At 43.0% G+C, this 14,440-nt stretch overlaps 1 protein-coding gene across 7 annotated transcripts in view; it reads right to left on the bottom strand.

The window, feature by feature from the left end:
* Window positions 1-12,904, bottom strand: part of LOC121578321 (R3H domain-containing protein 2) — a 34,123-nt gene extending 21,219 nt beyond the window's left edge. For 3 of the 7 annotated variants that reach the window (XM_041892622.2, XM_041892627.2, XM_041892624.2), the window contains exons 1-11: window positions 12,732-12,904; window positions 12,353-12,592; window positions 10,677-10,718; window positions 6,046-6,247; window positions 5,471-5,549; window positions 4,917-4,976; window positions 3,560-3,700; window positions 3,295-3,403; window positions 2,890-2,985; window positions 2,431-2,462; window positions 1,238-1,291 (exon numbers count right to left, since the gene is read on the bottom strand). In XM_041892622.2, coding sequence (XP_041748556.2) covers window positions 1,238-1,291; window positions 2,431-2,462; window positions 2,890-2,985; window positions 3,295-3,403; window positions 3,560-3,700; window positions 4,917-4,976; window positions 5,471-5,549; window positions 6,046-6,247; window positions 10,677-10,718; window positions 12,353-12,550 — 1,013 coding nt within the window. In that variant the 5' untranslated portion in view covers window positions 12,551-12,592; window positions 12,732-12,904. The remainder of the gene's footprint in view (window positions 1-1,237; window positions 1,292-2,430; window positions 2,463-2,889; window positions 2,986-3,294; window positions 3,404-3,559; window positions 3,701-4,916; window positions 4,977-5,470; window positions 5,550-6,045; window positions 6,248-10,676; window positions 10,719-12,352; window positions 12,593-12,731) is intronic. The other 4 variants (XM_041892626.2, XM_041892628.2, XM_041892623.2 and 1 more) reach the window with 3 other exon arrangements.
* Between the last annotated feature and the right edge of the window lie 1,536 nt (window positions 12,905-14,440).

Here is a 14,440-nt window from a genome sequence, read left to right as displayed (position 1 = left end):
TGCATGCAGCATAGAGAAGAAAAACTGATAATTTATCTTATGGGCAAGTATTGATGTATTTAATTAATTGATAGATTATTGATTGACACAGCTTTGCAGAACCAAAACATAGCCTGCCCCTGCTCAACAAACTCAAACTTGAGAACAAATTGTTTTGGGGGGCTGCTGCAGTTCGAACGATATGTAATTATCTCGGCAATCAAGTCATTCTGCCAAAAGTCGTTTACAATCTAGTCCGGTTGTGGCCACAACTAGACCTCGTTTCAAAGGTATCAAGAAATAATCCTATTTGTAAGCCTAGCAATGACAAATGTACATTGTTTGAAGCACACTTTTGTGTCTCAGTCACAAATGACAGCTCCAATAAGCCCCCTATGGTGAACGAGAGGCTTGTAGAACCATGAGTAATTCGAGTTTTTAGTTTGTCGTTCGCCGGTAGGGGGTCCCGCGCACTCACGGCATTACTGAATCAAATGAACGAAATTAGTTGAAAGATTCGTTATTTTGAATGAACGAGTTGAAAAGATCTGAATCAGTAAAAAAAAAAAAAAAAGAGTCACACTTCCTATCACTAATGTCTATGGAACTAATAACAACCTACCTCAAATCCCTTTTTCAACATTACTGAGGTAAATCGGCTAAAGACGTTTCATTGTGATTGTTTCGCTGCTGCAGATCACAACCAACACAGAGCGATCTCTCCTTAGGATACCGCAAACAGTAGTAGTAGAGACAACTACTGTACAAGTAGCAGAACAAAGATAAAGAAGGGGTTACAAAACCAAACCAGATTAACAACCACCAAATCAACAAAAACAGAGATTTAGGGGGGTGGGGGGGGGGGGGGAGGGGATGCAATGCAGTAGTACAGTACTATAAAATATGTAGTAGTGATGATGACGGGTAGATAAATAAGTAGTACCCGCTCCCAGAAAAACCACCCACAAAGCAGCCATGCAATAGGTCTTGGACCTCACAGTGCCAACCCCACGTCAAGCAAGAACACCCACAGTCAGTGGCAGCATCTGAAATGGCACCCTATCCCCTATATTGTCCACTACTTTTGACTAGAGTCCATAGGTCTCTGGTTGAAAGTAATGCACTACGTAGGGAATAGGGGTGCCATTCCGGACGCACCCAGTCAGTCATATAAAATCACTACTAGATAGAGGGTAGATGGGTACGGCAACACAATCACAGACTGCTAGAGTCACACGTCACCCGATTGTGTCAGTACCTAAAAATCTGCCTCCTCTTTTGAGAGCTAGAGGAGTAGCCTTCAGTGGAAAGTCTGTTGGGTGATAGTGGAGGGAGAGAAAGGCAAGGCCGGGGGGTTAGTGGGTGGGTATAGGAGAGGGGGCCAGGTAGGTAGGTAGGTAACAGTGCTGCACTGTATCTAACCACCCCCAAAACAGAGAAATAATGCACACAGAGCAGAAATGTTGACAGCTCAAAACAAGGAACAAAGTTTGCCTTCTTCTTTCCTTCTCTCAGCACATCTGTTTAATAATCGTTCATCTCCATCAGAAATGGAGGGGGGTTGAAAGCTGTACTTATTCATTTTGAATATATTTGGAAAAATATTCTCAGCTATATGTGAATATCAATTCACCCCACAGTCCAACCAATTATTTAAATATACACTAGATGACTGCTAGGGGGCGCTGTGTTGAAGCCACCATGGCTTGCATCTTGGAACTCCCCTACCATTGTAAAAAATATTTTGGAAGCTATAGAAATGCATTTATTAATGTCTACATCCGTTTTTTTTTGCCACATTTATTCTATTACAAACACCTTAATGCATACTTTTAAATTATATTATGTGAGCTAAACATACAAATAAAATAAAAATATAAAAAATGTTTCATTAAAGTATAACTTTTAGAGATAACTAATGTTACTGTCCCCACTACAACAACAAAATACCTAAATACATTTAATTTAGTCCTTGAAATATTTAATTGAAATACTGTAGAATTCCATTCATTCCTATGGAGGACTGCTCCTGCTGGGGAGTGCCAATATGGCTGACCGGTGGCTTCAAAGCCTCTCAATGGCCAATACATAGCATCAGCAATCCAGGGTTTATACACATCATTGATTCCAAATCAGCAAAACCGAACCCTGGTCCTTGAAACTTCAACTTATGATATACTGCCAGAATTATTATATTGCCAGCATTATCGCATGTGAACTTTTAAAATCTCTTGAAATACACCTAAATGTAACTTGGTGGCCTAGTTTGATGGTGCCAGGGGGTTTGGAACAGGGTTAGAGAGCCTTGATGTGACCAGGCCGCCCCCTGACTGCTTCTGCTACCCACCTAGGGGAGTAAACTGGCTGGGGACTAACTCCATACTCTGGGGTCCCTTTACAAGTGCACACATGAAGCTATCCACTGTGATGCATACTGTACCGTGAGCTTACCTGTTGTCGTTGATGTATCCATTTTGAGAGGACTGAAAAGGAAAAGACACCTGTAAATTACGAATAGCTAGAGCTAGTCGATCCCAGAACTAGATTTATTTATTAGCTATAATTGGACCGGGTAGTTTATTGAGAACATATTCCCATTTGCAACTGCCTGGACAATGAACACTGACTCATGTCAATTCTGTCAAATACTGTATTAGCCAAGGTTACCCAAGGTTCACTCATGACCTCCAAGAATATGGACTTCACTTATTACTCTGCCTTTTAACTCTATACCACATGAATAGGCTGTATTGTATGAAGTAACCCGTTCTCTCTCCACCCATAAGTTATTAAAATGAGCTGTTAGTTGATACAGTGGGAGGAATGGTTAGTGGAACAGACAGAGTGGGGTACAAGTTAACAAGTTAGTCAACTGCCCATCCTCACTGTTGAGTGTCCCCCACGACTTACTTCTCGGGCGAAGATCCGGTCTCGTACCCTCTGATACTCCTCCTCCCTCTCCTCTATTGATTTGCTGCGCCGCCCGTCCTGCAGCGGCACACGGATCTGCGATTGGACAAGAGAAAAAAGAGGGGTGGGATCAGCAACCTCTTGGACAGAAGTGGTAGTCACTGAATACAATTCAGAGCATCTTCTCAACAATACAAGAAGTGTAAGGTAAAACAGATTTATTATACAACGATTCGTTATCAATACTAGAGTCAATTGGATAGATGATATTCACTCTTCTCATATCTCGTGCATCGTGTTCTATAAAGATCAACAAAGCTAAAGACAGTAAGAAATACGTTAAAACATATATTTGGAATAATTAAGTATTTTAATCACTACATAATAAAAAGCGTCTATCATCACCTGATTATCGTCCTTGTCCATACTAACATCGTCTCTCTTGAGGATAAACTTCTTCTGGAAGTCCAAGTTCCTTTCATCCTTGATGTGCTCTGAGAACCTCTGATCTGGGCTGAAGAAGTAAACATATATATATTTTTTATGTGTTTCATTGTCTTACAAGTTCCACTCACTGTCCTCTAACTTCCATTCATTGTCCTCTAACTTCCATTCATTTCCTTCTATGTTCCACTCATTGTCCTCTAACTTCTACCATTCTCCCACTTACATGCGTGTGTTGCCAGTCTTGTTGATGATGACTGCCTTGCCAGTCTGGTCTACGTTGTGGTCCATGCCAAAGTAGGCAGCTACACGGTGCAGCAGCATGCGGTGGTACGATGTCATCTGGGGGAACTTCTTGTACTGGTTACTAGAGGGGAGAGGAGAAGATGACACAACAAAATGGATAATCACGCACAACAAAATAAACTTTAGATGAGAGTAAGGATACCATCAGGCTGGAAAATGTACTTTCTGGTCCACCAGCCACTGTGACAGGTAGATAAAAAAAATCAAAAAAATCTACCAGTCACTGATTTTTTTACACACAAAAAAAATACGGATGACCATGCTTTCTGTTTTTCTAAAACAATAAATGTATTACTAGTAAGAAGTAATGTGGTAAATTTTTTGTGACCTGTGTCTTTTAACCAAAGTACGTTAAAATAAATAATTTAGATACAATAGTAAAAATAGAAACAGTTCTACAACTGAACATCAAGAATCAACAACAACAACCCTGCCACAAAAGGCTGAGTGATATGGTTTATTTACGCGGACATTTTTTACAAGGAGTACATAATGTGCTCCCGAGTAGAAATATAGAAGCACACAAATACATCTAGGAGAACAAAAGTATTTGAGTGTTTTAATGATAAGAAATTACTAAAAAAGTTCATGAATAAAAGTTTTTAGGAGTGATCCATGCTAAATCAAGCACAATAATTAGGTGAGACCAAACATTTTCGCCTGCCCCTTTAAGGGACGGGCAGTTACCATGGTAACTTGGGCACTCGCTTGTCTGTGATTTAAAAAATCTTAGACTGTGATGTCTTCCTAGCAGCAGACAGTTGCAGCAAACTCAAACTAACATTGAACAACAACCTAGCATGTGAACAAAACAATGTAACTGGCCATGAAACACGAGGACAAAGTCCCATTTTAGTAGCCTTACTTGTCAATTTGACCAACTTCTTCTACATGTGGCCTTTGGATTATAAAAAAAAAAAAATAACTGTTCCCAAATGGTCCGTGTGACCAGCCGCCAGCGTGGATGGTAAAATATACATTCTTACCCGCCAATGACAAAATCTACCCGCATTTGGCAGGTGTTCATTTCCAACCCTGGATACCATCCCATCGACAGGGGGACACAGAGTTGCAGGCTGATTTTCCATACTGATATACCAACTACAGCACAATATACCATCAATAAATATACTGTGACGGACAGACATAGAAAGCTAAAATGTAAGTAGAGTGAGTTGAGTTGTAGTAGAGAATGTGTAGGCGTCCCAAATGACATCCTCTTCCCTTTGTAGTGCGCTACTTTAGTGTACTATATATAGGGAATGTGTCTCACTCACTTGTCGTCATTAATAAACTCCAGGATATCTTGTTCTAGTTTCAGCAGCATCATTCGATCTCTGTTGGAGAGAAAGAGAGGGAGAGAGAAAGAGAGGGAGAGAGAAAGAGAGTTCCAACTACTCATACAAAGATCAAAAGGCTCATTTCATCGCAGTGAATACTTCAGCAATCCGTCCTCACAGAGGCTAGGCAGCTACTGTAGTCCAGACCACCACAGGATTACTACAGCTGCAGCAGCATTCGCTTAGAGCCAGAACCCAACTTGAGATCTGTACACTTAACTTGGATTTTCACTTAAATCATGCATTGATGATAGAAGATTTGAGTTAGAAGAAAACTTGAGTTGCGCACGGAAATCTCAAATTAAGATTCGGCCCTTAGAGAGCAGAGTTTCTCAATCCATTTCCATTACTGGTAGAACTACAGGCTCAGATGGCCACAGACTACATCTAGATGCCATTGAGTGTTGTGGCTGTGATAGGAGATCAATAAGGCTCCCTTGCCATACCTCGTGTTGTTTTTAAGTGTGTGTGTGTGTGTGTGTGTGTGTTACCTGGGGTTGTTTTTCAGTGTGTTGACCAGGAACTCGTGCACGTCGATACCGGTGGAGTCTGTGTACTCCTGGCTGGAGTCTGGAAGGGAAAGAGACAGAAGGCTTAACATACCTCCAGAAATGACACCACACACACGCACCATCTGCAAACCGCACGCACGCAATCAGGAGCATCCACACACACACAAAGTATCGGTCAGAGGGGTCAGAGAGGGTGTGTTGTTTCTGAACACACTTAGAGGATCGTTTCTATGTCAACTCTTTTCTGCTACACACAAACACCACGCTAGCGTACACATCACGCTCGTGTGCAGGCACACACACGGTCAGAGGGGTCAGAGTCTAGCAGCAGAAAGGCTGGAAGACTGCTTGGCTCACAGTGTGTTGTTTCTGAACACACACGAATGGCAGATCGTTTTTTTACACACACTTTCCCTAACAATAATAATAATAATAATAATAATACAAATACTCCCTGCATATCCCTCTTCAGCTCTCCCTTTCAAAAACCCTAACTCCTGAACCGATTATTCATTGTATGGATAACTTTTTTTCTTTCTAGGAAAGCAGCTTACCTCGTGAAAGCATCTTGCGTGGAGTCTTGTCCATGTTCATTTCCTCATTCTCATCCTTACAGGACTTCTCCTCCTCCTTGTCTGATGGGCAGCTGATGTGTAGCTGGATGATGTCCTGGTCTGGAGGTCCGTCGGTACAGAACGGACCTGATGACTCCTCACACACCGCCAGGCTCCTCACCAGCTTCAGCTTGGCATTGGACTATTACACACACACACGAATGGAGAAACTTATAGAACTTTGGTCCTTAGATACAAATAGACCAAACACATTGCACACTGTAAATATTTGACAACATATATTAAATATTGTAGCGTAAAGAAGCTAGAAGTTAACTGATGTGAGAGAGAAAAAAAAGCTGCATGCAGACAGTGCTGAGCGGTTGGCCGAAATGTCGGCTTATTTACACCACCGTTCAAAAGTTTGGGGTCCATTAGAAATGTCCTTGTTTTCGAAAGAAAAGCAAAAAAATGTGTCCATTAAAATAACATCAAATTGATCAGAAATACAGTGTAGACATTGTTAATGTTGTAAATGGCTATTGTAGCTGGAAACGGATGATTTTTAATGGAATATCTACAGAGGCGTACAGAGGCCCATTATCAGCAACCATCCTGTGTTCCAATGGCAAGTTGTATTTGCTAATCCAAGTTTATCATTTTAAAAGACTAATTGATCATTAGAAAACCCTTTTGCAATTATGTTAGCACAGCTGAAAACTGTTGTGCTGATTAAAGAAGCAATACAACTGGCGTTCTTGAGTCTAATTGAGTACAGTGAGGGCAAACGTACAAAATTAGCAGGGGATCAAATACTTTTTTCCCCTCACTGTATCTGGAGCATCAGCAATTGCGGGTTCGATTACAGGCTCAAAATGGCCAGAAACAAATAACTTTCTTCTGAAATTCGTCAGTCTATTCTTGTTCTGAGAAATGAAGGCTATTCCATGCGAGAAATTGCCAAGAAACTGAAGATCTCGCCAAACGCTGTTTACTACTCCCTTCACAGAACAGAGCAAACTGGCTCTAACCAGAATAGAAAGAGGAGTGGGAGGCCCTGGTGCACAACTGCGCAAGAGGACAAATACAGTCGTGGTCAAAAGTTTTGAGAATGACACAAGTATTGGTCTTCAAAGTTTGCTGCTTCAGTGTTTTTAGATATTTTTGTCAGATGTTACTATGGTATACTGAAGTATAATTACAAGCATTCCATAAGTGTCAAAGGCTTTTATTGACAATGACATTAAGTTTATGCAAAGAGTCAATATTTGCTGTGTTGACCCTTCTTTTTCAAGACCTCTACAATCTGCCCTGGCATGCTGTCAATTAACTGACCACAAGTTCTCAATGGGATTAAGGTCTGGGGAGTTTCCTGGCCATGGACCCAAAATGTTGATGTTTTGTTCCCCAAGCCACTTAGTTATCACTTTTGCCTTATGGCAAGGTGCTCCATCATGCTGGAAAAGGCATTGTTCGTCACCAAACTGTTCTTGGATGGTTGGGAGAAGTTGCTCTCGGAGGATGTGTTGGTACCATTCTTAATTCATGGATGTGTTTAGGCAAAATTGTGAGTGAGCCCACTCCCTTGGCTGAGAAGCAGCCCCACACATATTTTTTTTTTTTTTTTTGTCATTTAGCAGACGCTCTTATCCAGAGCGACTTACATGAGCAATTAGGGTTAAGTGCCTTGCTTAAGGGCACATCGACAGATTTTTCACCTAGTTGGCTCGGGGATTAGAACCAGAGACCTTTCGGTTACTGGCACAACGCTCTTACCCACTAAGCCACCTGCCGCCCATGTTGGCATGACACAGGACTGATGGTAGCGCTCACCTTTTCTTCTCCTGACAAGCTTTTTCCAGATGCCCCAAACAATCGGAAAGGGGATTCATCAGAGAAAATGAATTAATGTGTGTCATTCTCAAAAATGTTGTCCACAACTGTACATTAGAGTGTCTAGTTTGAGAAACAGGCGCCTCACAGGTCCTCAACTGGCAGCTTCATTAAACAGTACCTGCAAAACACCTGTTTTGAACAGGGCGACTACGGGATGCTGACCTTAAAGGCAGTGTTGCAAAGAAAAAGACTGCCCATCTTAATCTTTTCTTTTTATTGGCCAGTCTGAGATATGGCTTTTTCTTTGCAACTCTGCCTAGAAGGTCAGCATCCTCTTCACTGTTGACGCTGAGACTGGTGTTTTGCGGGTACTATTTAATGAAGCTGCCAGTTGAGGACCTGTGAGGCGTCTGTTTCGCAAACTAGACACTAATGTATTTGTCCTCTTGCTCAGTTGTGCACCGGGGCCTCCCACTCCTTTTTCTATTCTGGTTAGAGCCAGTTTGCGCTCTTCTGTGAAGAAGTAGTACACAGCGTTGTACGATCTCTTCAGTTTCTTGGCAATTTCTCACATGGAATAGGCGTCTCAGAACAAGAATAGACTGACGGGTTTCAGAAGAAATGTCTTCGTTTCTGGCCATTTTGAGCCTGTAATCGAACCCACAATTACTGATGTTCCAGATACTCAACTAGTCTCAAGAACGCCAGTTTTATTGCTTCTTTAAATCAGCACAACAGTTTTCAGCTGTGCTAACATAATTGCAAAAGGGTTTTCTAATGATCAATTAGCCTTTTAAAATGATAAACTTGGATTAGCAAACAACGTGCCATTGGAACACAGGACTGATGGTTGCTGATAATGGGCCTCTGTACGCCTATGTAGATATTCCATTTAAAAAATCTGCCACTTACAGCTACAATAGCCATTTACAATATCAACAATGTCTACACTGTATTTCTGATCAATTTGATGTTATTTTAATGGACAAAAAAATTGCTTTTCTTTCGAAAACAAGGACATTTCCAAGTGACCCCAAAATTTTGAACAGTAGTGTACGTCGGCTCAATTATTAGAATTCCATTTAGTTCTTTTTTTTGTGAGCTCAACGTGCCGTTTCTGTAGAGAGAAATCAAACCAAGCATAAACTGACATTGCAGGAAGGTGTAGTTTTCAAAAGGCCAATATTCATAGTTTAGCGCATAAAACGTGGTGATTAACTACAATGACCAGAATCCATTGCACCTAGCTGCCTGTTCTCGTTGGTTCTTGCCTGGGCAAGCCTGTGGGGCCAGCAGACAGACACAGAGAGGAAAGGAGTGACAAAAAGCTTCATGAATGAGAGGGATAGACAGTTGCTTAGGTACAGTGCATTCGGAAAGTATTCAGACCCCTTCACTTTTTTCCACATTTTGTTAAGTTACAGCCGTGTTCTAAAATTGATTAAATTGTGTTAGATCGGGTTCAAGTCTGGGCTCTGCCTGGACCACTCAAGGACCTTCAGAGACTTGTCCCGAAGGCACTCCTGCGTCGTCTTGGCTGTGTGCTTACGGTCGTTGTCCTGTTGGAAGGTGAACCTTCACCCCAGTCTGAGGTCCTGAGCAGGTTTTCATCAAGGATCTCTCTGTACTTTGCTCCGTTCATCTTTCCCTCGATCCTGATTAGTCTCCCAGTCCCTGCCGCTGAAAAACATCCCCACAGCATGATGCTGTCATCACCATGCTTCACCGTAGGGATGGTGCCTGGCTTCCTCCAGACGTGATGCTTGCCATTCAGACCAAAGAGTTTAATCTTGGTTTCATCAGACCAGAGAATCTTGTTTCTCACGGTCAGAATCCTTTAGGTGCTTTTTGGCAAACTCCAAGCGGGCTGTCATGTGCCTTTTACTGAGGAGTGGCTTCCGTCTGGCCACTCTACCATAAAGGCCTGATTGGTGGAATGCTGCAGAGTTCGTTGTCCTTCTGGAAGGTCCTCCCATCTCCACAGAGGAACTCTGGAGCTCTGTCAGAGTGACCATCAGGTTCTTTGTCACCTCCCTGACCAAAGCACTTCTCCCACGATTGCTTTCTAAAAACCTGTTTTTGTTTCGTCATTATGGGGTATTGTGTGTAGATTGATGAGGGAAAAAATGTATTTAATCAATTTTAAAATAAGGCTGTAACAAAATGTGGAAAAAGAGAAGGGGTCTGAATACTTTCCGAATGCACTGTACGTCTATCCGACAATACATCTAATTGATTGATAGGTGTTACCAAACACAAAAAGCACTAAATAGCTCAGCGCTAGCAGACATGCATATGATCGTTTTGAGATGTATAGACTTCATTTTCCAAACGTTGGGAAGGATTTCATTTGGAGGAAGGGCTAGCTCACTTGGCATCGTCCCTATCTAGTGAGAGAGAAGATGATGTCATGATGAAGCCTACACTAGAAATTAAGTCGTGACAGACAGAGGGAAAGTGGTTTTGCTGCAAAGACCCAGCTGCAAGGAGTGTGTGGACAGAAATTAGATGCAAGGTAAGAGAACATGTTTTATCCTATTAGCATGTAAACTGAGTGCACACACACAAAAGCTGACTTCCATAAATACACTAGGTAAGCTGAGCTCATGGCTTGGCAGGCCTCACCTCTGCGAATTCTCCTGGTCTATCTAACCTGCTCACTAAGATGAACGAACTCTGGGGATAGTAGGGCTAGTAAGAATGACCCTTTCTAACGGGTGGACTGGATTGGGATCATGATATGCAAACTTACACCAACAACAACAATGCAACAGACAGAATAATGCAGTTCTTACCCTGGCCCTTTTCCTCCCATGGCCGTGGTTCTGAGCCCTTCTCTGCAAGGGGAGAAAATGTGGTAATACTAAGAATACTAGCTACACTCAAAACGACTATTTCCTATGATTTACAATGTTAAATAACGTTTATGCGAAAACCGTATTTTAGTGGGGGAAAAAAACAATTTCGTTTTGAAAGGATTGGTTCACTATTTTAGAACCAAATCTCTATTGTTGATGTAAATGGCATGTTATAGAAGGGTCCAGAAGCCATTTTTTTTTGCGATTTCACTTGGTTTTGACAAACTTACCGCACCCGGAATATACTTTCTCATTGCTCGTTCTGCAGTACGGGGGCTCAGGAACAACATGAACAAAGGCTCCAAAAACACCCAAATACGTCCTTTTAGAAACGGCAAAGCTCTCAGTATAGTGATGCAGGTCTTTGGATGTTGTACACATGACATTGTGTAATTACTAACTTTATCTGCAACCTTCTATTCCATTTTGTGCAAATCCAGTGGTTTCTGCCTACCAGTTCTGCTTCTCTGTGTAGCCCGCCAAGCACAGCTGGTAGGGGAAACCACTGGATTTGCACAAAATGGAATATAACGTTGCTGATAAAGTACTGTACACCTGAAATTTCTACTACATTAAGATGTAGATAATGTTTGAAACTAGAAGCACAGCTAGCTATATTTTACTGTTTCAACAAACTAGCTAGCTAGCTTCAAGCTAGTTAGCTACTTTTGACTGGACCATGTGGCTCGCTAACAATGGCTAGCTATGCTGCTAGCTAGCACAAGCAGGCACTACTAGTCAGCTGCCTGCATCCAGCAAGCAGAAACACAACTAGCTAGATACTCTTGCAAACTAACATGATGATATGCCATGTTATATGTAGTTATGCAGTCTAACCTGTTATCTAACTAGTTTGGAGTGCTTGGCTGGTAACAGCATAGTCGCTAGCTAGCTAATCAGCCAGACGAAGCAAGTAGCAGCTAACTACAGTGAATCAAGCTAGCTAGATAGACACCTCTGCTTCAAATTCAATATTCAAGCAAGGCATGAAGATAACATGCAATTTGTTTGTAATGTTTTAATGACAGTCATTCCAAAGAAGGGGCAATTTGTCTCAACCATAACCACATCCAACCCCTCCAAACCACCCCCACTACACTCCTTTCGTATGCTTGCAGCACACGCATCATGACCGTAAGCAACGACGCAATGCATGATGGGAGATTAAGTTCAAACAGAGCTGAAAAATACCTCTCAGTGCAGTTTATTTTGAGCCCATGTCAGCGAAAATATACTTTGTCATCCCAATATAAAATGGATGAATATGTCGTAATCTAAACAGCCACAAAATGCATAGACATTCAATTCTGGACTGTAGTATTCCTTAAAAACCTTTCCAGAAATTGCAACTCTAGTGCAGTGCCGAGGAGGCAAAGGGTGCTTCCCAATAATCTCGCCTTCCTCCTGAAGTGTGCACTTGTTCACTACTGCCCACACATTTAATGATGTTGGCATGGACTAGAGTTTCCATATACCAGTCATTTCCATATACCAGTCATTTCCATATACCAGTCATTTCCTTTCAAATCCATTAAGAAAAGTGAACAAGTTCACACTTCGGGAGAAAGGAGAGATTATTGGGATGCAACGAAAGTCGCCTGGAGGTCAGTTACCTGTGAGTCATGTGTGGCACTCTCCTCTGCCTCCATGCCCTCCCCAGTGCCCCCATTGCCCTCTTTCCCCTGGCAGGGCTCAGGGGATGGGGAGAGCTTCCCTCTGTTGCTGGAGTCATCATTGATCTCATTGAGCACTCCACTACTTCCACTCTCACCCTCCATCTGGATATCCTCCCCAGCCAGGCTCACAGACATCTTCTCAGGAAAGGGTGGAGGGGTAGGAGGATCCAGAGACTACTTTAAGATGAGGAGGGAGAGAGGATAGATCCGTTAAATGGTCCTGAGTTTCAATGCAGTATAGGGCCAAGGAAAACCCTAAACATGGTAGGAATCAGGAGACACAGACAATGTAGTTAATGTATACAGTGAACAGTACCTGATTCTGTGATCAGCTGTGCTGATTCCTTATGGAGTGGGTACCCAGGAGAGGGTCCTAAAGAGGACTGTGCCCGTCTGCTGGGTGAGGGCATTCCATAGCAAGTTCTGTACAGGGAGGAGGTAGCTGTGGGGAGAAACAGCTGACACGGGGAAGGAGTGGGAGGAGGGGGGAGGGGGGGGGACACACCCGCTGAATGGGTCTATCAGTCTGTCTGTCCGTCTATCCTTCCGTCTGTCTGTCTGTGAGTCTCAGTGCAGCAGCATGTTGAAGATAGTTCCACCAGCCAGGACCCCTGGGGAAAACAGGAAGACAGAATGACGTCACCAACAGCTACAACACACCGGCTCTCTGACTGGGTCCAGTCTGACTCACAGCTCAAAGCGTGGGATGAGTAGGCTATAGGGCTGACTGTGGAAGTATGAATTCAGCCAATGCATGAATGACCACTTGCAGACCTGGGCTGAAAAAGTATTTGTTTTCGTTCAGAAACTTTAGGTTTTGAACCAATTTACACAAACTGACACAGGTGAGACGGCATGTTTCTCGCTCCCACTCATAAACAAAACACTCCACTAACGTTAACATGACAACATACTGCTAAAACCTTCAGGACAGGCGGCGCTCTCACTACTCGACAACAAAAACACAGCTAGGCAGACTAACACCGGAAGCTTTGAGAAACTGTCCATCTGTCCCACAACCACACTCTTCAGCTTAACACAGTTTCCTCCGGCGTCATCAGAAGCCTGTGTGTGTGTGTGTGTGTGTGTGTGTGTGTGTGTGTGTGTGTGTGGTGCTGCAGCAGAGAGGAGAGGAGGCAGTATGGCATGCAGGGATTCCCACAGCAGGGGAGGACCCAGGCACAGCAACAGCGTCATCACTGAGGCAACAGCAGCGCCGCACAGCATCAATGACCAGGGCACGCACACGGATGAATGCCAACCAACTGCACTCAGCGCTGAGGAGTCCCGGCTTATACAACTCTGCACCACTGAACAGCCTACGCAGAGAGACAGGGAGACACAGACACGCTGCAAAACTCTCTCACACACACACAGTCACACACAAACACACACGTCAACATTATCAAAATGACTAGATAAGGTCTGAGCAGAACAAATGTGTAATTCTTAGTGTGGAGAACAACATGGCTGAGAGACTGTGGCTCTGAGGGGCAGAGGAGATGGGGGACATTCTGTGCTAAAACACACACTTAGCTCTCGCTCTCTGCCAGAAAAACTGAATGAGTGTGAAATTGAGGCGCCTATGAATGAACCGGGCAACGCCAGCCAGCCCATTCTCAGCTACCATTTCCTCTCTCTCCCTCTGCTTTTCCTCCCTTTTTCACAGGCTCAGAGTTGCCAGGGAGACGGTGACGTAATTATCAGCTGCTGCCATTGGTGTCGAGAGAGTGAGGGATAGAGCGAGAGAGAGAGAGACAGGAAGAAGGATGATTTTATAAATAAATATGTGGATTGCAGAGAACAGAGCAGAGGAGAGCAGGAAGAGACACCAATCATCCACATCACATAACAGCTTTCTAATTGTCCATCTAACGCACACAAATCTACACATGGCAGTGCCAGCGGCACTATTTCCACATGCTAATTTGTAAGTCGCTCTGGATAAGAGCGTCTGCTAAATGACGAAAATGTAAAAAAATGGTTTTAATGCTAACGTTTTAGCATTTGTGTCACTAATCCCAT

Source organism: Coregonus clupeaformis, chromosome 12 (genome assembly GCF_020615455.1).
Source record: "Coregonus clupeaformis isolate EN_2021a chromosome 12, ASM2061545v1, whole genome shotgun sequence".
NCBI classification, from domain to species: Eukaryota; Metazoa; Chordata; class Actinopteri; order Salmoniformes; family Salmonidae; genus Coregonus; species Coregonus clupeaformis.
This window is presented reverse-complemented; position numbering and strand designations above follow the sequence as displayed.